Genomic DNA, 23,045 nt, shown 5'->3' with positions numbered 1-23,045 from the left:
GGTGTAAATAATAGGGGTGCATATATCTTTTTGATTCAGGTATTTTGCTTTCTTCAGGTAAATTTCAAGAAGTGGAATTACTGGGTCATATGCTATTTCTATTTTTAGTGTTTTGAGGAACCTCCATATTGCTTTCCACACTAGATGCACCAATTTACATTCCCACCAACAGTGTAAGAGGGTTCCCCTTTCTCCCCATCTTTGCCAACACTTGTTATTTCTTGAGTTGTGACCATTCTTAGCAAATTTTTTCCTCTCAAAAATTAAAGAAACAAGAAGGGGAAAGGTTCGTTGAATTCTCAGTAAGAAGGTCTCAATTTTTAAAAACATTTTATTGTGAACATTTGAAAATATATACAAAAGAAAAGCATATAGTTAAATATATCCATGTACTCATCACCCAATTCAACAATTACCATCCTTTTGCCAATCTTATTTTATCTGCCTTACAGTTTTATCCCCTAGTGCGTTATTTTTTTTTTTATTGATGGGTAGTTGACACACAGTATTACATTAGTTTCAGGTGTACAACACAGTGATTCAACATTTATATACATGATAATTCTAGGTACCAGCTATCACCATACCAAGTTGTTACAATATTTTGACTATATTCCTTATGCTATACATTACATCCCGGTTACTTATTTATTTTACAATTGGAAGTGCATGTATATATATATATACATTTGTGTGTGTGTGTATGTGTGAGGGCATCTCTCATATTTATTGATCAAATGGTTGTTGACAACAATAAAATTTTCTATAGGGGGGTCAATGCTCAATGCACAATCATTAATCCACCCCAAGCCTAATTTTCATCAGTCTCCAATCTTTTGAAGCTTAATGAACAAATTCTTACATGGAGAACAAATTCTTACATAGTGAATAAGTTACATGGTGAACAGTACAAGGGCAGTCATCACAGAAACTTTTGGTTTTGCTCACGCATTATGAACTATAAACAGTTCAAATATGAATACTCATTTGATTTTTATACTTGATTTATATGTGGATACCACATTTCTCTCTTTATTATTATTATTTTTAATAAAATGCTGAAGTGGTAGGTAGATACAAGATAAAGGTAGAAAACATAGTTTAGTGTTGTAAGAGAGCAAATGTAGAAGATCAGGTGTGTGCCTGTAGACTATGTGTTAATCCAAGCTAGACAAGGGCAATAAAACATCCACGTATGCAGAAGATTTCTCTCAGAACGAGGGGGGGGAGTTTCTAAGCCTCACCTCTGTTGATCCCCATTTTCTCACCTGATGGCCCCCTGTGACTGTGCCTGTCTTAGGTTGTTCCTCCCTTGAGGAATCTTACCTGTCTCTGGCTAACCAGTCATCTTCCGGGGCCATACAGGGAAATGTAAAGTTGATCAGTGAAAGAGAAGCCTTATTGTTTGAAAAGGTTAGCTTTTTACTTCTTTGCATATTTATGCCCTGTGGCTTCTATGCCCAGTATTTGTCTTGAGGTGTCTTTACCCCTTGGAAGAATTATGATATTCGGTAAATTCGATATATGGCACGAATTCTATTTAAGGGTTGTAATTAGGAAGGAAGAAGAAAAGCTATAGAAGTAGCAGGCGGAAGAAAACCTGGGGAGATTGATTATTTCTTTGACATATCTTCTTGTAGAGTAACTTCAGCATGTATAGTTTTTAACTACTAAGTAAATTGTGCACACACATTAACATAATAGGAGTACAGTTACATAACCAAAGCATACCTGTAATTACCAGTCATCTCCAGTGAAACCAAGAAAACCAGTTAGGCACCTTAGGCATTTGTGAAAACTTATCTATGATATGGTGGATAATGTCCAACTGAACTTGAACAGTCTGAGAGAATTCAGATAAATTAAAACAACCCATTCCTGGGGACTGTTCACTTCCCATATGTTCTTTTAACAGTAAATAGTCTGTAGTTGTAAGATTTTGGAGTGCTACAATTTGCACTTCTCCTAATTCTTGGTTGAGTTCCAACCGTATAGATCCAGTCAAATTTGTTGTTTTACTGTATGCACAGGCCAGCTTAGATATCTCCTTCTTCATTCCCATGGCAAGTCCAGGAACTGGTGGGATGAGTGCATCTACAGCTGTAGCAGTGCGTGGATCTTTGTTGGGGTTTTTTTGATGATCATCTTCTGGCATGAGTCCTCCCGAGAGTGCTGATGTTGAAAGTTCTTTTTCATATCGTATCTTAGTTCATTTTCGGGGTAGCCCAATTAGGCTTTGATCCTCTGTATAAACACAAACAGACCCTTTGCCTACACTTTTATATGCCCTTTATATCATTGTGTAGAGCTCATTGGAGGTCACCACACAGGAACTGCTTTTTTTCTTTTTTTAACATTAATCTACACTTACATGACGAATACTTTGTTTACTAGGCTCACCCCTATACCAGGTCCCCCCTATATACCCCTTTACAGTAACTGTCCATCAGCGTAGCAAAATGTTGCAGAATCACTACTTGTCTTCTCTGTGTTTTACAGCCCTCCCCTTTCTCCCACCCCCCTATGGATGCTAATATTAATACCCCCCTTTTTCTCCCCCCCCTTATCTCTCCCTACCCACCCATCCTCCCCAGTCCTTTTCCCTTTGGTACCTGTTAGTCCATTCTTGAGTTCTGTGATTCTGCTGCTGTTTTGTTCCTTCAGTTTTTCCTTTGTTCTTATACTCCACAGATGAGTGAGATCATTTGGTATTTCTCTTTCTCCTCTTGGCTTGTTTCACTGAGCATAATACCCTCCAGCTCCATCCATGTTGCTGCAAATGGTAGGATTTGCCCTTTTCTTATGGCTGAGTAGTATTCCATTGTGTATATGTACCACATCTTCTTTATCCATTCATCTATCGATGGACATTTAGGTTGCTTCCAATTCTTGGCTATTGTAAATAGTGCTGCGATAAACATAGGGGTGCATTGGTCTTTCTCATACTTGATTGCTGCATTCTTAGGGTAAATTCCTAGGAGTGGAATTCCTGGGTCAAATGGTATGTTTGTTTTGAGCATTTTGATGTACCTCCATACTGCTTTCCACAATGGTTGAACTAATTTACATTCCCACCAGCAGTGTAGGAGGGTTCCCCTTTCTCCACAGCCTCGCCAACATTTGTTGTTGTTTGTCTTTTGGATGGCAGCCATCCTTACTGGTGTGAGGTGATACCTCATTGTAGTTTTAATTTGCATTTCTCTGATAATTAGCGATGTGGAGCATCTTTTCATGTGTCTGTTGGCCATCTGTATTTCTTTTTTGGAGAACTGTCTGTTCAGTTCCTCTGCCCATTTTTTAATTGGGTTATTTGTTTTTTGTTTGTTGAGGCGTGTGAGCTCTTTATATATTCTGGACGTCAAGCCTTTATCGGATGTGTCATTTTCAAATATATTCTCCCATACTGTAGGGTTCCTTTTTGTTCTATTGATGGTGTCTTTTGCTGTACAGAAGCTTTTCAGCTTAATATAGTCCCACTTGTTCATTTTTGCGGTTGTTTTCCTTGTGCGGGGAGATATGTTCAAGAAGAGGTCACTCATGTTTATGTCTAAGAGGTTTTTGCCTATGTTTTCTTCCAAGAGTTTAATGGTTTCGTGACTTACATTCAGGTCTTTGATCCATTTTGAGTTTACTTTTGTATATGGGGTTAGACGATGGTCCAGTTTCATTCTCCTACATGTAGCTGTCCAGTTTTGCCAGCACCATCTGTTGAAGAGACTGTCATTTCGCCATTGTATGTCCATGGCTCCTTTGTCAAATATTAATTGACCATATATGTCTGGGTTAATGTCTGGATTGTCTAGTCTGTTCCATTGGTCTGTGGCTCTGTTCTTGTGCCAGTACCAAATTGTCTTGATTACTATGGCTTTATAATAGAGCTTGAAGTTGGGGAGTGAGATCCCCCCTACTTTATTCTTCTTTCTCAGGATTGCTTTGGCTATTCGGGGTCTTTGGTGGTTCCATATGAATTTTTGAATTATTTGTTCCAGTTCATTGAAGAATGTTGCTGGTAGTTTCATAGGGATTGCATCAAATCTGTATATTGCTTTGGGCAGAATGGCCATTTTGACGATATTAATTCTTCCTAACCACGAGCATGGGATGAGTTTCCATCTGTTAGTGTCCCCTTTAATTTCTCTTAAGAGTGACTTGTAGTTTTCAGAGTATAAGTCTTTCACTTCTTTGGTTAGGTTTATTCCTAGGTATTTTATTTTTTTTGATGCAATTGTGAATGGAGTTGTTTTCCTAATTTCTCTTTCTGTTGGTTCATTGTTCGTGTATAGGAAAGCCACAGATTTCTGTGTGTTGATTTTGTATCCTGCAACTTTGCTGTATTCCGATATCAGTTCTAGTAGTTTTGGGGTGGAGTCTTTAGGGTTTTTTATGTACAATATCATGTCATCTGCAAATAGTGACAGTTTAACTTCTTCTTTACCAATCTGGATTCCTTGTATTTTTTTGTTTTGTCTGATTGCCGTGGCTAGGACCTCCAGTACTATGTTAAATAACAGTGGGGAGAGTGGGCATCCCTGTCTAGTTCCCGATCTCAGAGGAAAAGCTTTCAGCTTCTTGCTCCTCAATATAATGTTGGCTGTGGGTTTTTCATAGATGGCCTTTATTATGTTGAGGTACTTGCCCTCTATTCCCATTTTGCTGAGAGTTTTTATCATGAATGGATGTTGAACTTTGTCAAATGCTTTTTCAGCATCTATGGAGATGATCATGTGGTTTTTGTTTTTCTTTTTGTTGATGTGGTGGATGATGTTGATGGACTTTCGAATGTTGTACCATCCTTGCATCCCTGGGATGAATCCCACTTGGTCGTGCTGTACGATCTTTTTGATGTATTTTTGAATTCGGTTTGCTAAAATTTTGTTGAGTATTTTTGCATCTACGTTCATCAGGGATATTGGTCTGTAGTTTTCTTTTTTGGTGGGGTCTTTGCCTGGTTTTGGTATTAGGGTGATGTTAGCTTCATAGAATGAGTTTGGGAGTATCCCCTCCTCTTCTATTTTTTGGAAAACTTTAAGGAGAATGGGTATTATGTCTTCCCTGTGTGTCTGATAAAATTCCGAGGTAAATCCATCTGGTCCTGGGGTTTTGTCCTTGGGTAGTTTTTTGATTACCGCTTCAATTTCGTTGCCGGTAATTGGTCTGTTTAGATTTTCTGGGTCAGTCTTGGAAGGTTGTATTTTTCTAGGAAGTTGTCCATTTCTCCTAGGTTTCCCAGCTTGTTAGCATATAGGTTTTCATAGTACTCTCTAATAATTCTTTGTATTTCTGTGGGGTTCATCATGATTTTTCCTTTCTCGTTTCTGATACTATTGATTTGTGTTGACTCTCTTTTTCTCTTAATAAGTCTGGCTAGAGGCTTATCTATTTTGTTTATTTTCTCGAAGAACCAGCTCTTGGTTTCATTGATTTTTGCTATTGTTTTATTCTTCTCAATTTTATTTATTTCTTCTCTGATCTTTATTATGTCCCTCCTTCTGCTGACCTTAGGTCTCATTTGTTCTTCTTTTTCCAATTTCGATAATTGTAGCATTAGACCATTCATTTGGGCTTGTTCCTCCTTTATTAAATATGCTTGGATTGCTATATACTTTCCTCTTAAGACTGCTTTTGCTGTGTCCCACAGAAGTTGGGGCTTATTGTTGTTGTTGTCATTTGTTTCCATATATTGCTGGATCTCCATTTTGATTTGGTCATTGATCCATTGATTATTTAGGAGCGTGTTGTTTAGCCTCCATGTGTTTGTGAGCCTTTTTGCTTTCTTTGTACAGTTTATTTCTAATTTTATGCCTTTGTGGTCTGAAAAGTTGGTTGGTAGGATTTCAATCTTTTGGAATTTACTGAGGCTCTTTTTGTGGCCTAGTATGTGGTCTATTCTGGAGAATGTTCCATGTGCACTTGAGAAGAATGTGTATCCTGTTGCTTTTGGATGTAGAGTTCTGTAGATGTCTATTAGTTCCATCTGTTCTAATGTGTTGTTCAGTGCCTCTGCGTCCTTACTTATTTTCTGTCTGGTGGATCTGTCCTTTGGCGTGAGTGGTGTGTTAAAGTCTCCTAGAATGAATGCATTGCATTCTATTTCCTCCTTTAGTTCTGTTAGTATTTGTTTCACATATGTTGGTGCTCCTGTATTGGGTGCATATCTATTTATAATGGTTATATCCTCTTGATGGACTGAGCCCTTTATCATTATGTAATGTCCTTCTTTGTCTTTTGTTACTTTCTTTATTTTGAAGTCTGTTTTGTCTGATACCAGAATTGCAACACCTGCTTTCTTCTCTTTGTTGTTTGCATGAAATATTTTTCCATCCCTTGACTTTAAGTCTGTGCATGTCTTTGGGTTTGAGGTGAGTCTCTTGTAAGCAGCATATGGATGGATCTTGCTTTTTTGTCCATTCTATTACTCTGTGTCTTTTGATTGGTGCATTCAGTCCATTTACATTTAGGGTGATTATTGAAAGGTATGAATTTATTGCCATTGCAGGATTTAAGTTTGTGGTTACCAAACGTTCAGGGTTAGCTTCTTTACTATCTTACTGTCTAACTTAACTCGCTTGTTGAGCTATTATAAACGCGGTCTGATGATTCTTTATTTCTCTCCCTTCTTATTCCTCCTCCTCCCTTCTTCATATGTTGGGTGTTTTGTTGTGTGCTCTTTTTAGGAGTGCTCGCATGTAGAGCAGTCCCTGTAGGATGCCCTGTAGAGGTGGTTTGTGGGAGGCAAATTCCCTCAATTTTTGTTTGTCTGGGAATTGTTTAATCCCTCCTTCATATTTAAATGATATTTGTGCTGGATACAGTAGTCTTGGTTCGAGGCCCTTCTGTTTCATTGCATTAAGTATATCATGCCATTCTCTTCTGGCCTGTAGGGTTTCTGTTGAGAAGTCTGATGATAGCCTGATGGGTTTTCCTTTGTAGGTGACCTTTTTTTTTCTCTCTGGCTGCCTTTAATATTTTTTCCTTGTCTTTGATCTTTGCCATTTTAATTATTATGTGTCTTGGTGTTGCCCTCCTTGGATCCCTTGTCATGGGAGTTCTGTGTACCTCTGTGGCCTGAGAGGCCATTTCTTCCCCTAGTTTGGGGTAGTTTTCGGCAATTATTTCTTCAAAGACATTTTCTATCCCTTTTTCTGTCTCTTCTCCTTCTGCTATTCCGATGATGCGTATATTATTCCTTTTTGATTGGTCACTCAGCTCTCTTAAAATTCTTTCATTCCTGGAGATCCTTTTATCTCTCTCTGCATCAGCTTCTCTGCATTCCTGTTCTCTGTTTTCTAGTCCATTAATGGTCTCTTGCATCTCATCCATTCTGTTTTGAAGTCCTTCCAGAGCTTGTTTTATTTCTGTATTCTCCTTCCTTAGTTCTTGCATATTTCTCTGCAAGTCCATCAGCATGGTTATGACTTTTGTTTTGAATTCTTTTTCAGGAAGACTGGTTAAATCTATCTCCCCAGGTTCCTTCTCAGGGGAAGATGTAGCAGATGCCGAAGCTGTCTCGGTTAGTCTTGTCTGGATCATATTTTTTTGCCTTTTCATGTTGACAGGGGCTATTGACTGTCGGCTGGGAGGGCCAAACTTTACACTTGCTACTGGCCTTTCTTTACTGGGACAAATGCGACCTCTAGTGGCTTGTGTTGGGTAATTGCGAGTAGGCTGGGTCTGCTTTCGCAGCGCCCAGAGGGCTAATGGACGGGGGTGGGGGTGTGTGTGCGTGTGTGTGCTGTTTTGGCTGTTTACCTCCATGAGCGGTCTCATAGCTGTTGCCTAGGGGGTTAGTGCGCCCAGTTTTCCCTGTCATTTCCTGCCACTGGGCTGTGACCTATGCTGTTTCTGTCCAGCTGTTAAATCCCTGTCCCTTTAAGACTTTCAAAAAGCCTCCGCTTTTCTTTGTCACAGGAGCATCAGCTTCGGCACCCGCTCAGAGGTCTTGCTGCCCTATTTCATTAGTTACCAGCCCTCTATACACATGCACTGTGCCTGTGCTCTGGTGCGGGTGGCTGGGGCTGGGTGTTCGGCAGTCCTGGGCTCCGTCTCCCTCCCGCTCTGCCTACTCTTCTCCCGCCGGGAGCTGGGGGGAGGGGCGCTCGGGTCCCACCGGGCCGGGGCTTGTATCTTACCCCTGTCACCAGGTGCTGGGTTCTCACTGGTGTAGTTGTATTCTGTCTGTTGTCCTGTGTCTTCTGGTCTCTCTTTTAGGATTAGTTGTATTTGTTGTATTTTCAAAAGTATATATGTTTTTGGGAGGAGATTCCCACTGTCCTACTCACGCCGCCATGTTGGCTCCGCCCCCCTAGTGCCTTATTTTAAAGCAAATCACAGAGAAGATATTATTTTACCCTTAAATAAGAGCTATTTTTAAACTGGGTGACCCCATGCACAATGAACAAAGGAGATAAAACTCCCCAATTTCAATTTACAAAACTAGCACTTTTCAAACACTGAAAAAATTAGAGTGTCACTGATTCCTGGAATTGGAAGTAAAGTGGGTGGATGGACACAGAAAAGCTACAGAGCAAGGTACAGAGTGTGCCAAGCAGAATAATGCCCTCAAGGATGTCCATCCTAATCCCTGGGATCCGATATGTTACCTTTATGGAAAAGGAGAAATAAAGTTGCAAACGGAATTAAGGTTGCTAATCGATTGATTTTAAGGTAGGGAAAGTGTCCTGGTTTATCTGGACCAGTGTAATCAGAAGGGTCTGTGCAAATGGAAGGGGAAGCAGAAGCAATGAGTCCAGGGAGATGGACTATGAAAGCAGGGCAGAGTGGTGCGATGCTAGGAGGAATCAGCCTGCCGTTACTGTCTTAAAGATGAAGGAAGAGGGAGGAGCATAAGTCCCCGAATTTGTGGTAGTTTGTTAGAGGAGCAATACACAACTAGCGTACCCTGAGGTGATATTTGATTTAGCAGTGCTGCAATGATTACAGAATAGAGAACAGCAGGCGACCTTGAAGGGGGGAGGTGTCATTATGTGCGAAAGGGCTTCTTCAGAGATCTGAATCATCTAACCAGAAAACAATGGAATTACCCTCCGCTTTAGAGGTGGAGTTCTATGAATGGCAAAAGCTTTAGTTTCCAAGTCCTGCTCTTGCGCTAAAAACATGAGTCAGCAGTATAATATCAAATTTAAAAATGGAAAGAAGGAATGGACACCCTCTGCTGGCAGATACGGAGACTTCTTGTATTTAGGATTCTGGTCTCCTTGCATATTCTGGGAACAGTTAAGGCTCCCCAGGCCTGTCACAGGCAGGCCCCTGCCTGGAGAGTGAGGACAGACTGGCCGGTGAGTCCATGCAGGCAGTGAGAGAGAGTTAGGGGCCAACCTGAGCTGATTATTTTAACAATGAGTGATGGAGAAAACTTCTTTAGATTTGTTGTTGTTTCAATACAACCTCCTCTTTTAAAGAATTAAGTATAAGAGATGCTATGAGACAAACAGCTTTTCCCAGTTAACATGCCTACAAGGTCAGTTGAAGAAAAACAAAGCAGCCTCTAGCATAATTACTCAACAACAAAATCTATTCAAAGATTCAACATTACTGTGTGTTAGTAACTAAGTTTCTGAAATTTTAGTCAAAAAATACCTTTGGCAGTGACAGGAACTTAATAAGAGAATTCTTAAGAGTTGTTACAGAGATTGTATTTCTAACTTTTTTAAATTAAGAAATTATTTTTAAAGAAAAATCCTGAAACAGTTTTATTTTTCCTGAGTAGTCCCTCATGCAAAAGAAGGTTGTTTGCCATTAGATTAGAGCTTGTTGTTTGGGTCTAACAACTTTATTTGCCCCTCTTTGACTGCCTCCTCCCATTCTGGGCAAATCCGTCAGGGCATGGGTGTTAGAAGTGACAGAGGGGCAGGAAGGTGAGGGCAAAAGAAAAAGATATTCTAGAGTTCTGGAGTTTAGAATTGTTTTATATTTATAATATATTTATACATGTATGTTTGTATTTAACATACATCATTGCATATGAGATATATTCATTATTTATATATTCTATTTATGTATCACATATATACAATGTGTTATGTGTATTTATATATCTATTATCTAAGTGTATACCCATATATATGTATGTATGTATATACATAGTCAACCAAGAAAAGGAGGCAAACTGAGAAAGAACAAAAACCTTCTATTTGGAGTTGCATAATTGCAATTCATAGAGCACAGATTCCAGAATAACCAGAGAAGCATCCCACTTGTAGGGTGAAAGCAAAGGGTTTTTATGAAGAAAAGGAAGGAGGGCAATTTCATGAGTAGGAAAAGAGAAAAGTTCCTAAGTTTTTATTTTTATTTTTTTTATTGAAGTAGAGTTGATATACAATATTATATTAATGTCAGATGTACAACAGTGATACAACAACCACATACATTATGAAATGCTCACCACGATAAGTGTCAGTAGAGAATATGGAAGACTGCATGAATTTGCATGTCATCCTTGCACGGGGGCCATGCTAACCTTCTCTGTTATCATTCCAATTTTAGTATATGTGCTGCTGAATTGAGCACTCTGGGCATTTTAATAAGCTAAGCTGCTCTGGGTTTACACTGATTAACTACTAAATCTATCTTCAGAAAGTCCATAACCATCAGGCTTGTGACCACGATGCCTGTTCTCCTGAGGACTTGGCAAAAATTGCTTAGAACAATTGCCATTCTGCCCAGTCTACAGGTTTCGGCGCAGTACAGAGGCGGGTGAGGCAGTTTCTGTACAGTGGCCTCTCTGACTCCATTTTAAAATGGTTCCAGTCATGTCAATATGTATACTAATTAGCACTGGTGAAAGTAATAAACACCCATCTGAACAAGAATGAGTTCATCTTTTCCAACAGCTTTCTAAGCAGAGATTCACTCTCTTTTTAAGAGAGTCATGCTTACTCACATGAAGATTCTGAAAGAAAAAAAACGGTTCTGCATCCCATCACCCTCTCCTCAGTAACCTCAGCACACTGGGGGATCACGTGCTCATCTGCCTGTTCTTTAGTTAGCAAATATTCATAGAGTGCCCACCACACGACCGGGACATTCTAAGCACTGGGGATTCAGTGAGTAACATGGAAAAGATCTTTGCCTTCTTGTAACCTATGGTAAAGTGGGTAGAGGGGAGAAATGAACTGAAAAAATTTCCAATTGAGGAAGCACAGTATGAAGGAAACAAAGGAATGATAGGTACCAGTAGAGACTATTCAGATAGAGTGGTTGGGAAGGCTTTCTGAAGAGGCGACACAGCTACACGTGAAGGATAGAAAGAGGGGGTTGTGGAAGGGGGTAGGAATGGTATGCAGAAAGAGCTCGGAGCACTTGATAAATCACAGGACTTGTGTGGCTGGAATGTAGTGAGAGAGCTGAAAATGGGACAGAGACGCGAGAGCGACCGGCAGTTGGCTGCTCAGTACAGCCTCTCAGGCCCGGGCACACCCGCTGGATTTTACTTCAAGGGTTGGAAAGAATTTCAAGAAGGAGAGTGACGTGATCACATTTATGTTTTAAGGAGATCACTCATGCCGCGTTGAGGGTGGATTAGAAGGGGCAGGAGTGGAAGACAGGACAGAGGAGGTGGCTTGTACTGAAAGTGGAAGCTGAGGTGGAGGAAAGGGGATGGCGCTTAGGTATGTTCTGGAGGTAGACCGGCCAGGGCTCACTGATGGGTTAGTCAAGGTTATGTGGGAGAAAGACAGGAACCCGGGTTTAACCTTAGATTTCTGGTTTGAGCCACTCTACAGCTAATGGAACACATCAGTTGGAATGATGTGGGCTTGAGTAAAGAAAGCTTTGGCTGAAACGAAAAGAAATATATAGGTTCCTGTAAGGTCAGAGATAGGGCAGGTTTTAGGGCTCTCCTAACTCCAGTAGTTCTTGATGAGTCTGGCTTGTGATTAAAACCTGTGTGTGATTGTTCAAGTCTCATCACAGGCAATTACAGAAGCTTCGCCTGGCAGGCCTCATGGGGGAACAGGGCCCTCCCCAGGAGACTGGGTGCCTAGACAGCACCGCAGCCTCTGAGGGGCTTGCTTGCAGTCAGACTCAGGTCTCTAATTCAAGGGCTTCGCAGATTTGCATTCCTAGCCCCAGGCCTGCATGGCTTCCTCTTTATCTGAGGCCTTGGGCAGAGGCTTTGTTTGGTCTCCTCAGCTGAGATCTCCTTAGGCGGAAGGAGGAATACATTTCTACTCCTAACCCTCCCCCCAACCCCTCTCTCCCCAGAGTCTTTGTTCAGTGAGACCAGCCCCTGGACGGGTGGATCTGCACTGCTCCAGGGGGCTCCTGACCAGGCCCTGTTCCACGGGGGAAAGTGCAACAGAGGGAGCTGGTCCTTTCTCTCATTTTAGTCTCTTGCTCGTATCATAACAGTAAGTGACAAAAGGCTAACTCTTTCATTTTTGGGTTGTTTAATTGACTCTAACAGTCTACTCTGACACCTGACAGCTTGCTGTTTCCCTTTCTCTCTCCCTCCGTCTCCGTCTCCGTCTCCCTCCCTCCCTCCCTCCCTCTCTCCCTCTCTCTCTCTCTCTCTCTCTCTCTCTCTCTCTCTCTCTCTCACACACACACACACACACACACACACACACACACACACACACACACTCACACACAGATCTGGCCTGGCTCCTTTTCTACACATGTCTTTCAGCTTTGCCCTACTCCATGTGTTAGCTTTATACTCAGGATGATAGTGAAAAGGCCCTGGTGGTTCCAGACATCATATCCTGACCAGATGACGTCCAATAAAAAGAGACTTTCTCATCAAAGGCTTTAAGAAGAGGCCTAAGATTCATGCTGGTTGGACTGTGTAGATACATGCACCCAGGCAGGGAATGGAATTTGGTGACCCATTAAGCTAACCTGAGCCCACCCCTGGAGCCAAGAGTGTGGCCAGCTAGGACCACATAGGCTGCATGTAAAGCCGAGGGATGCCTGTGTGCCTCAGCGTCTGTTAGGAAAGATTAGAGATGAATTCACACACAGCCAGCTATGTCATTTACATGTGTCCCCCATGCAAACACAGAGTTTCTTATTCAAATGGCAGGAAAAAATCACTAAACGTACTAGAATATAAAGCTTTTTCCTTTCGTCTATGTTCTTCTTGACTTCTTACAGTATTGTTTTTATTTGATGTTTAATGTAATGCTAAGTAAAGAAAAATTAAATTTCGAATTGTTACAATGAATTTCACCACTCATATTGTACAATGCTAGTTTTAAATGCACATATAAAACATTTACCTGATATGTGGAATCACCAGAATCACACAATGTGTGTTTCATAACTGGTACCTGCATTATGTATTTCATTCCTACCAGAACAGTGAAAACACTGCACAAAACAAAGTCCACTGTTTTTATGTCACTTTTAGGTATGCACGTGTTCTACTACACTGCCTACCTTTGGCCTGCTGATGAGTGTGGAGAAAGGCTGAGAGGACAAAGAGCTACAGACTGTCTTGTCTTCCTCTTTCTTTCCATGTCATCCATTTCAGCCTGAGTGGTTGATGAATATAGGCAAGTAACAGGCAAGTAGCAGGAAAGAATATGAAAGGGACCCTTGTTTCTTTGTGTTTCTCAGACTGCCACTGTTTTCTTTTTGCATTTGAAGCAAGTTGTGATTCTTAGGAAACTCTTGGGCTGACAGTGACCCAATTTCTCAGCTTTAATGTGATTACTGTGTTCTCGTGTTAAGTCTTGCTGAACTTCCATGCATCATGGGCTCACTAAAATTCTGTTCTCATGGGACATTTCAAATGATATAATGCAAACGGCCTGTCAGGGAGTGAATAGACATGCGTATCACACGTATCTCCTCTGCCCAAGCACATGCTCCATTGTCCCACTTCACTTACAAAACACAAGTTCAAAATGAAATGTATTGAGAATTTTAAGATGGTGATGGCAGAGCATTAAACCAAGCATGGGGCCTTTCTGAGTGCAGAGCCCATGTGACTGTGTAACCAAGTGAACAAGTTGGCATCTCTGCCTTTATATTGTATTGCTTCTTTTGCTGTTTAATCTTTGGGTCAGAAAGCTTCTGCTCAGCCTTGCAGCCCTGCACATAAGCTTGTTAATCATCTAAAGAAATTCTGCTCATGGCTTAAGATTGATGCAACCAGTCCCTTTCCTGAAACATGTACAAAAATGATGACTGGATTGTTCTGGACTTACAGGAACATCATGGCCAGGAACAACACGACCCATGTCAACAAGATGACTGGAGTCAACCAGCCAAGGTCAAGGAGTGTCACAGCCCTCCTCCTCAGACCCTTGCTCTGTGGAAGGAAGGGTCTTCCAGACATCAGACCCAGATTTCTGTGCTCAATCATCACCTCCCAGCTTCCCTCCTTGTACCCCATTCCCTAATATAAATATAAATATAAAAGAAGCTTAAAGTCAACCTGAGATAATTCTTTAGCACGTAAGTCCACCATCTTCTTGGTCTACTGTCTTTCTGAATAGAGTTGCTTTCCTTGCCCCACACCTCACCTCTCAACATACTGGCTTGCTGTGCGGTGAGCAGCCAGAGCTTGGACATGGTGACAATCACACAGGTCACACACCCCTTCCCCATGGGGCTGGCCGTGGGCAAATGAGTGCTGGGTAAGCAAACAAGAATACCCACTGGAGACGTGTTTACCAAAACGGGGAAGATTGATTGTGGAGAACAGTTTGCATGTAAACAAAACCAGGAAGCTTTACATAGCAAGGGTTTATTTGTTGCTCGCTCAGAATCTGGGGCAAACCCTGCAGGGCAGCTCCTCTCCCAGTCATAAACTCAGGGGCCTGTGCTCCTTCCACAGAGTGGCTCCATCTTCTCAAGCCTCCTTTGCTTCCAGCTAGGAAGAGAAGGAAAAGGAGAATGTAAAAATCACATGGGGCATTTCAGGAGCTGTGCTGAGATGTTGGGCACATCACCTTTATCCTCATTCCCCTGGGCAGAACTCAGTTAACTGGGTCCACCTAAAAGCAAGATGAGCCCAAGAAGAGGAAACGGGATTGCTCAGCATCTAGTAAGTCTCTGTGATAGCCTTCCAGGGAGGTTTTTGGTTGTTTGTTTTTTGGTAGATGGTACTAAAACATTTTATATGCAATGGGAGATGATCCATTAGAAAGAGAGGATGATGTGAACAGAAGGGGCAAATATGTGGTGTTCTGTAAATGCTGACTTGAACCATAAGACCTCTGTTGGTCGAAGGGTATGCACTTTCAATTGTAAGAGGAATAAGTTCTGGAGAGCTAATGTGTAGTATGGTGACTATAGTTAACATATTGAATTGTACACTGGAAATTTGTGCAGGGTAGATCTTAAGTGTTCTTATCACACACACAAAAGGTAACTGTGATGTGATGGGTATGTTAATTAGCTTCACTGTGGCAATCATTACACAATATATCTATATATCAAAACATCATGTTGTATACCTGCTATGGTCTGAATGTTTGTCTCCCCCAAACTCATATGTTGAAATACTAATGCTCAATGTGATAGTATTAGGAGGTGGGGGCCTTTGGAAGGTGCTTAGGTCAGGAGGGTAGAGCCGTCTTGAATGAGATAGTGCCCTTATAGAAGAGACCCCAGAGAGCTAGTTCGCCGCTTCCACCACGTAGGGTCATATTGAGAAGGTACGATCTATGCACCAGCAGACAGGTTCTCATCAGACACCAAATCTCCTTGTGCCATGATCCCAGCCTCCAAAACTGGGAGAAATAAATGTTTGGGATTTGTAAGCCATCCAAGTGATGGCAATTTTTGTTACAGTAGCCTGAGTGGACTAAGACAACACCTTAAATATATATAATTTTTACTTGACAGTCAAACCTCTATAAAGCTGGGGAAAAAAAAAGAACTTTGCAGGGATGTGAAAAGGCTTTGACAGGCTTAATTCAACCTCATTCAATTTAAATGGAGGCTGATAAGCAAGTTAATTATTTTTTTTTGAAATTTGATGACAGCTTGTTTTGTTGTGAGGATTATTATATTTGAAATAATTTTGTAATGTATTGTACAGACATGAATAATTATTGTTCCTATGTCATCCTCCCCAAAGCAGAATTCCTGCTGAGTTCAGAAGAACTGAATTCTAGTCATGGGTCCACTACATACTATCATTTAATCATTTAATCTTTGTAAACTTCATTAATCTCTAAATGCCCATCCCATGTAGTTATAAAGACTAAATGAGATATCATATTTTAAAACTATTAAGGTTTTGGTTAACTCAATTATTTAAAAATTGGATCACTAGTGTAATTTAAGAACCCTAGCATCTCCCTTTCCCTCAACTTCAAACTTCAGTCTGTCTTTCTCAAGCCACAGGCTGCTGGGACCTGCAGACACTGGGTGTGAATGAGGCCTTGGCTTCTTTGGAAGTTATGGCTCAGAGGAGCGCTGCAAGGGCCGCATTACTGTGCACTCCTCTGGCTCCTAGAAGCGTGTGTGCGAGGAGGCAGGGGTGGGATGGTGAATGGGCAGGCATAGGGAAACGGAAGTTCCTATGGCTGGGATCCTCACCTAACCCTTAACTGCTTGATGATGTAACTGGCCTGCTGCTAGGCTACTGCTTGCGCACCTGTTGGCAATGAGCCATTATTGTCCTTGTTACTATATAAAGAGCTCTGTCCAGCGTTCTCCCCAGAGGCAGAGTTAGAGATGGGTTGCAAATACTCTGGAGGCAGAAATGACTCCAACGCTGGACCTGCCATCATGAGAATAAAGCTTGATATAAACCCTTTTACTCCTAACTTCTGTTGTTATTCTGTCTCAGCAAATCCAGTGAACTTGCCTGGGGGCAGTTCCCTCAGGCAAGACAGCAGAGAAGTAACTTGGGAGATGCTTGCCTGCAGATACCTGTGGCACTCTCAGTGATGGAGGGAGAGAATGGTTTACCACTGTGTGAGAGAGTATGGGGACTTCCTGGCCCCTAAGAGCCAAACGGGGGTTGTATAGCTGCCCCTGATCTGAGAGATTTCAAATAAATAAGGTAGCAGGAAGACCCTCTAGGTCCTTCAGCAGGTGCCCCATAGCCTTCTTTCTATATCATTGGCCCCTGAGAGGTAAACACCATTTTGCCATCCACCCTTGTTTCACTGACATCATTTAGAGCACTCTAAAAACCAGATTTGAGCTCCAAATGAGCAACTAAGAAAAACAGTCACTGAGAACTGACAGAAGTTAGTATATAAATACCCCATCTTCCTCACCCCTTGAGAAGGGTAGCTCTGAGGTGTGTGTTTTACACTGGCCTCCGGAGTTTTCCAGCAGGATTAACTCCAGTTACCCACAGTTCTAATTGCCTTGATAATAATCCTTTTATTTGCTTTCTTCCCTTTCTTGACTTACTTTTCTTCTCCACTACCAGTCTTTCCTAGGATCATCTCACACATAAACTGTTTGCACTCAAATCCTTGTCTCCAGGGCCTACTTCTTAGGATACTCAAACTAAGAATTGTACTGTGCTGGGATTGAATGAAGCAAACAGAATACTCCAGCCTGTCGCTCCCTACTTGACTTTTAGAATACTTCCAGCTTGGCATGGAGGGATTTTCTCTTTAGGGAATTTAAGCAGGTGGAAAGAATGCCTTACAGATACTGATGCCTGGTGTTCCCAACCAACAGCCCAGCCGAATCATCCCACAGTGAAGCTTCAGGAAACAAGTTCCATTCTGAGAGGCTCTAATAAGCTTTTACAGCATTTGACTCCAGGTTTTTCGTTCCTTGCTACATGTGAATAGGCAAGCACCAACAGAAAATTCTAATATGATAGATGGAGACCAAATTGACAACAAAGCAGCAGCTGAAAGGAATAAGAGAATATTCAGGAAGAAGGAAACTTTAAAAATGTATTATTAAATATTCTTTAAACTTTAAATTAAACTTTAAAACTTTAAAAATGTAAATTAAATAGAAATGAGATCTACAAAGCAAGATTATGACACAACAAAGAGACATTTGAAGAATGGTCATAAAACTCTATAGATGGGAGATAAATTTAACGAATTCTCCAATAAAGACCAAAAAGACAAAGATGGAAAACAGGAAAGTAAAATAGATGGTAACAGGGCTCATATAAAGTTTGGGTTTGATCCTATATCAGAAGCTGAAAAGATAGTAACCTGTTCATATCTGAACAAAATAAACTTGGGCTGTTGTACAGGCCAAGAATAGAGGCAGAAGTACTAATGGTTAGGCAGCTCTTACATTAGGAGAAATAATGTAAACTTGATGTAAAGACAGTGGACATCTAGACAGAGGAAAGATGGGAGATTAAATGGTAGAACAGATTAAATTCATGACTGAGCAGGTGCATGTTTATGGGCCAGTGGGTCTGATGTGCAATGAGGAGGTTGAAGAACGGATGAATCCAGAGTTTCTCCAAGGATCCCGAATGGATTGGACTCCATTGAGCAGGATGAGGTAGGAATGACTAGCAGGTTGGAGTGATGTGAGAGTATAGGGGGCTGGAACGCAGATTCCCAAGTTCAGATTAAACCAGTACTTTTTGAAATCACACTAGGTGTCAGGTACCGGAACAAAGTCCTTGTCTGGGTGCCGGAGGAGAGAGGGAGGTGAGTCACCGCAAGAAGACAACCCTCTTTAGGAGTGTAGTGAAAGATGGCATGCCCCTTGGCCTGAAGGTGGTGGGGGCAGCGATGAGCGTTGTGTGCAGAATACTTGGTGACAGGAGGTGTGAATACACGCTCGTGCGGATGCGCAGCCTGCTCCGTCACCGAGCAGACCCACCTACACCAAACTCACGGATTCTGGTCTTGGGTTACATAGGGAAAACCGGAGCCCTGTGGACTTCCCGGTAGCGCGAGGGAGGCATGGTGCGCATGCGAAATCTATCCCAGGGCTCAGTCAAAGGCGGCGGGAAGTTGGTTTTCTGAGCCGCAACTGAGCAGCTGGAGGACGGATTGGAGACGACGGACCAATAAACAGATGTTTCATTGGCTTAGCCGCTCGGGCTCCGGAACCTCCAGCTTTCCATTGGCTGTTTCAAGCAGAGCAGGGGCGTGACTCCCGGGGCTCCGCCCCCGCGGCGCCCCAGCCTCGGGGTCTCAGGCTGAGGCAGTGGGACGGAAGTGAGCGAGTCCCGCCACTTCCCCTCGCTGCTGCGTTGGAGTCGCCGCGGCTGCCGTCCGCTCCCCAGCGAGCCAGAGTCTCCGTGCCGTACCCCGAGTGCCCGGCCGCGCGGAGCCGGGATGCACTGCCCCTGCTGTGGGCCCTCATCATGGAGACCAAACGGGTGGAGATTCCCAGCAGCGTCCTGGACGATCTCTGCAGGTATCGCCGCGCCCCGCGCTGCCCGGGTCCCCTTTCCTCCCGTCCTCGTCTCATCGCAGACCCCCAGGCCTCCCGGTCTCCCCCCTCCGCCCACATCCTGGGCCTTGCTTTCGGGTCCCGCCGCTGCTCGCCTTTCCCGGTCGACCCTTCCTCGACGACACCACCTCTCTTTCGGCCGCAGCCTCCCAGCTTGTCACAGTCCCTTCTACCCTTACTCGCGGAGCACCGGAATTTCCTCATTTTTTTAGTTCCCCAGCTATTTTGCTTTTCTGCACGCGAAGCCGCTTCGCCAAAGTCTGGGTCCTTAGGGTTTTTCGGCTGCCCCCACCCCTCCCATTGTTTTTTCGGCGTCTCAGACCTTTATAGACCATTTTCTTCCCTCCTTCCTCCGTCTCATTCCCCAGTTCTGTTCAAAGACCCCAACGTTTTAAGTCTTTGAATCCCAGGTTCCCCGACCTACGCAGGAAGCAGTTTTCAAACTTACACTTTCCCCCGTGTGTTCTTACACGTCCGTGGTATTCTCTGTAAATTGCTGTGAAGAATTCCTCTGGTTCATTCCAAAACTTATCATTGGAAGAGGGGGGGAAAAGTCTCGAGCTGATTTTCTTTTCAGCCCTTAATTATCCTTAAAGGAAACTCTCAGCCGCGGGGTTTTAATTCATGATATGCTTTTACAAGAGAAAATTTCTGCATTCGTTCTTGTGAGCTGTGATTTCAGATAGCCAAACACGTGTAAAATGAACTCAAAATATTTTATTTTCCTGAAGTAAAATTTTGGTGTAGTAATACCCTGAGGTGTCGCCAGCGTAAGTGGGTTGTGAAATATTAAGTCACAAGTGAGGAAGAGCTCTGATTAACACCTTTTCAGTCACAGTTACTGTATGTCTAAAAGTCTAACTTTTTGCAGTTTGTGTTGAATTCACGCCTTTTTTTAAGTGGGAAGGCAAGAATATGTGTAGAGTTACTACTGTGTGCCAGTCACTGGGTGCTGCTTTCACATACGTTGTTTTATTTAATCCTTGAAACACCCCTATTTGGTAGGTGCAGTTGTTCGCATTTTTGTCTGACGGACCCAGGTTGTAATTTACACAAGGCCACATTCATTGTAATTCAGAAAAATTTTAAAAACCTAGGCCTTTTTCTTTACATTTTCTTTACATTTCTTGTGCTTTTCCCCCACCCCAGGTGGATGTGATGGAAAGTTAAGCCTAGCATTTTAAACCTCATAAAAGAGATGTATGTGTGATAATAAATTAATTTTGCAGTTAGTGAAAATTAATATCACCGTACTTCTCTGGTGATGGTATTTTTGGAGTATGATAGATTCATATGAACCATGTGATCTCACATTTTGTGAGAAAAGAAAAAGATGATGTGTCTATGTGTGGATAAACGACTAAGAAGAACATATAGCAAAAGTGCGATTATGATTATTTTCTTACTCATGTTCCCAAGATTTTAGAAACGATGTGCATTTTATAATTAGAAAAAAAATTAAAGATGAGTATATATTTGGAAACGTGACCAGTAATTACATAATAGATTAACAGGGGTACAGATTGATTCAGGAAAAGATCAGTAATCTTAAACTTTTGCTGGCATATAAACTAATCTTCCCACTAGTATTGGGTTTATTTATGTTCAGAGGTTTACATATTAAAATAAGTCATCAACTATTAAATGAAAGTGATTGAGTTTATGTGTGGAACCTTTTTACTCCCAAAATAATTACATTGTGTTTTGTAAACAATACATTTAAACATCTGTTGCGTGTTAAATGAAAACTCTTGGTTTTCAGTGAGTGTATTTAAGCTATACAGATCTTTTGGAATAGAATAACACTTCTTTCTTTTAATAAGTTTTTTTTGAATTAGTGCGTTTTGTCCATGTAAAATAAGGACGATGTGTTTAAAAATTAGGGCTAGGTACTTGATAAACCAATAATGAAAGCAAACAAGAAATAACATATTTTAAGACTTAAGTTTTAAAAAGTAATGCCTTTTTCAAGTTAATATTTATTTTTGTTGGTTAACTGTTGTTAAATGTAAAATATTTAACTTTGTTGCTTAAAGATTTTTAAGGTTAATTCAGGCTTTTGATTGTGGGCTTATTCAGAAATTTTTACACTTAACATTTGTTTAATTTCTATAAAAATAAAGTTTAAGCTAAAAGTTAATTTTTCTGCACTTTGCTCTTTTTAGTACCCTCTTAATTTGAATTTGGTTTTAACACTTGTTTTTACTGCCTTTATTTCTCTCTCCCCCCCATCACCCCAGCATTGTTTACTGTTAAAATGTTTAAGAGGTTTTTTGTTTTGTGTTATTTTGATTTTTGATAAATTATATATTACTGCTAATCTTATCTGCTTTAGTCACTGGTCACATATTAATACATTTTGGAAAATGTAAAACTTGAGATTGATTTTGATGTGAAAAATTAGGGACTTACATTTTCAAGATGTGACTTCGTTACCATTAGACAGCTTGTACACTCAAGACATGGAATGTTATTTTTCAGATGCTTTAATATGAAATAAATTTCATTTATTGGAATACTGTGCAGCCACTAAAATTCCCAAGGCAATTAGCAAGCAGTAAACTAAGGGAAAATATTTGTGTTCTGGAAAGATGAACACAATATACCCAACACTGAGTGTGACACTTAGTAATTTGATGCTTTTTGTTAAAACAAACTTTTAAATGTGTGTGTGTGTGTGTGTGTGTGTGCACGCATGCGTGCACACAAGAAAAATCTGAAAGAATATACACACCAGACTGATAATTGGTTACTTCTGGATGGAATGGAATTAGAGAAGTGAAGGGAAGACTCTTGTCTAGGTAGAATGTTTTAGTGAACAAAAATTGCTTTAAATAAAATGAGCACATATTAAATTAGTATATAAAAAAGTAAATCTGCACCATTTTATGGTGATATTTGTCTTTGGTGCATCATGGTTTTCATGTTAAAGGGTGAATACAGGGTTTTGTTTTGTATTGTTTTTTTAATCAACGTTTCATCATGCTGGACATATCATAGAGCTAGCCATTTTTTGGTATCATAAATATACAATCATATGAGCAACATTGTGGTTACTAGATTCCCCCCCATTATCAAGTCTCATCCACATACCCCATTACAGTCACTGTCCATCAGCGTAGTAAGATGCTATAGAGTCACTACTTGTCTTCTCTGTGCTATACTGCCTTCCCCGTGGCCCCCCTACCCCCATGCCATGTGTGCTAATCTTAATGCCCCTTATTTCCCTTTCTCCCTCCCTTCCCACCCACCCTCCCCAGTCCCTTTCCCTTTGGTAACTGTTAGTCCATTCTTGGGTTCTGTGAGTCTGCTGCTGTTTTGTTCTTTCAGTTTTTTCTTTGTTCTTATGCTCCACAGATGAGTGAAATCATTTGGTACTTGTCTTTCTCCGCCTGGCTTATTTCACTGAGCATAATACCCTCTAGCTCCATCCATGTTGTTGCAAATGGTAGGATTTGTTTTCTTCTTATTGCTGAATAATATTCCATTGTGTATATGTACCACATCTTCTTTATCCATTCATCTACTGATGGACGCGTAGGTTGTTTCCATATCTTGGTTATTGTAAATAGTGCTGTGATAAACATAGGGGTGCATATGTCTTTTTGAATCTGTGATCCTGCATTCTTAGGGTAAATTCCTAGGAGTGGAATTCCTGGGTCAAATGGTATTCCTATTTTTAGTTTTTTTAGGAACCTCCATATTACTTTCCACAATGG

At 41.3% G+C, this 23,045-nt stretch overlaps 1 protein-coding gene and 1 non-coding gene across 3 annotated transcripts in view; one reads left to right on the top strand and one right to left on the bottom strand.

The window, feature by feature from the left end:
* Positions 1-10,419: 10,419 nt before the first annotated feature.
* Positions 10,420-10,527, bottom strand: LOC118913207 (U6 spliceosomal RNA). The gene has a single exon (XR_005025124.1). It is a non-coding gene; the product is annotated as a U6 spliceosomal RNA (small nuclear RNA).
* An 8,375-nt stretch (positions 10,528-18,902) lies between these two features.
* The window catches only part of DCP2 (decapping mRNA 2), a 40,734-nt gene continuing 36,591 nt past the window's right edge, over positions 18,903-23,045 (top strand). Inside the window, exon 1 of one of the 2 annotated variants that reach the window (XM_057492603.1) lies at positions 18,903-19,290. In XM_057492603.1, coding sequence (XP_057348586.1) covers positions 19,238-19,290 — 53 coding nt within the window. In that variant the 5' untranslated portion in view covers positions 18,903-19,237. The remainder of the gene's footprint in view (positions 19,291-23,045) is intronic. The other variant, XM_036886899.2, reaches the window with a different exon arrangement.

This window comes from Manis pentadactyla, chromosome 2 (genome assembly GCF_030020395.1).
Source record: "Manis pentadactyla isolate mManPen7 chromosome 2, mManPen7.hap1, whole genome shotgun sequence".
Taxonomy (NCBI): Eukaryota; Metazoa; Chordata; class Mammalia; order Pholidota; family Manidae; genus Manis; species Manis pentadactyla.
The sequence above is the reverse complement of the archived record's forward strand: the minus strand, read 5'-3'. Positions and strand labels throughout refer to the sequence as shown.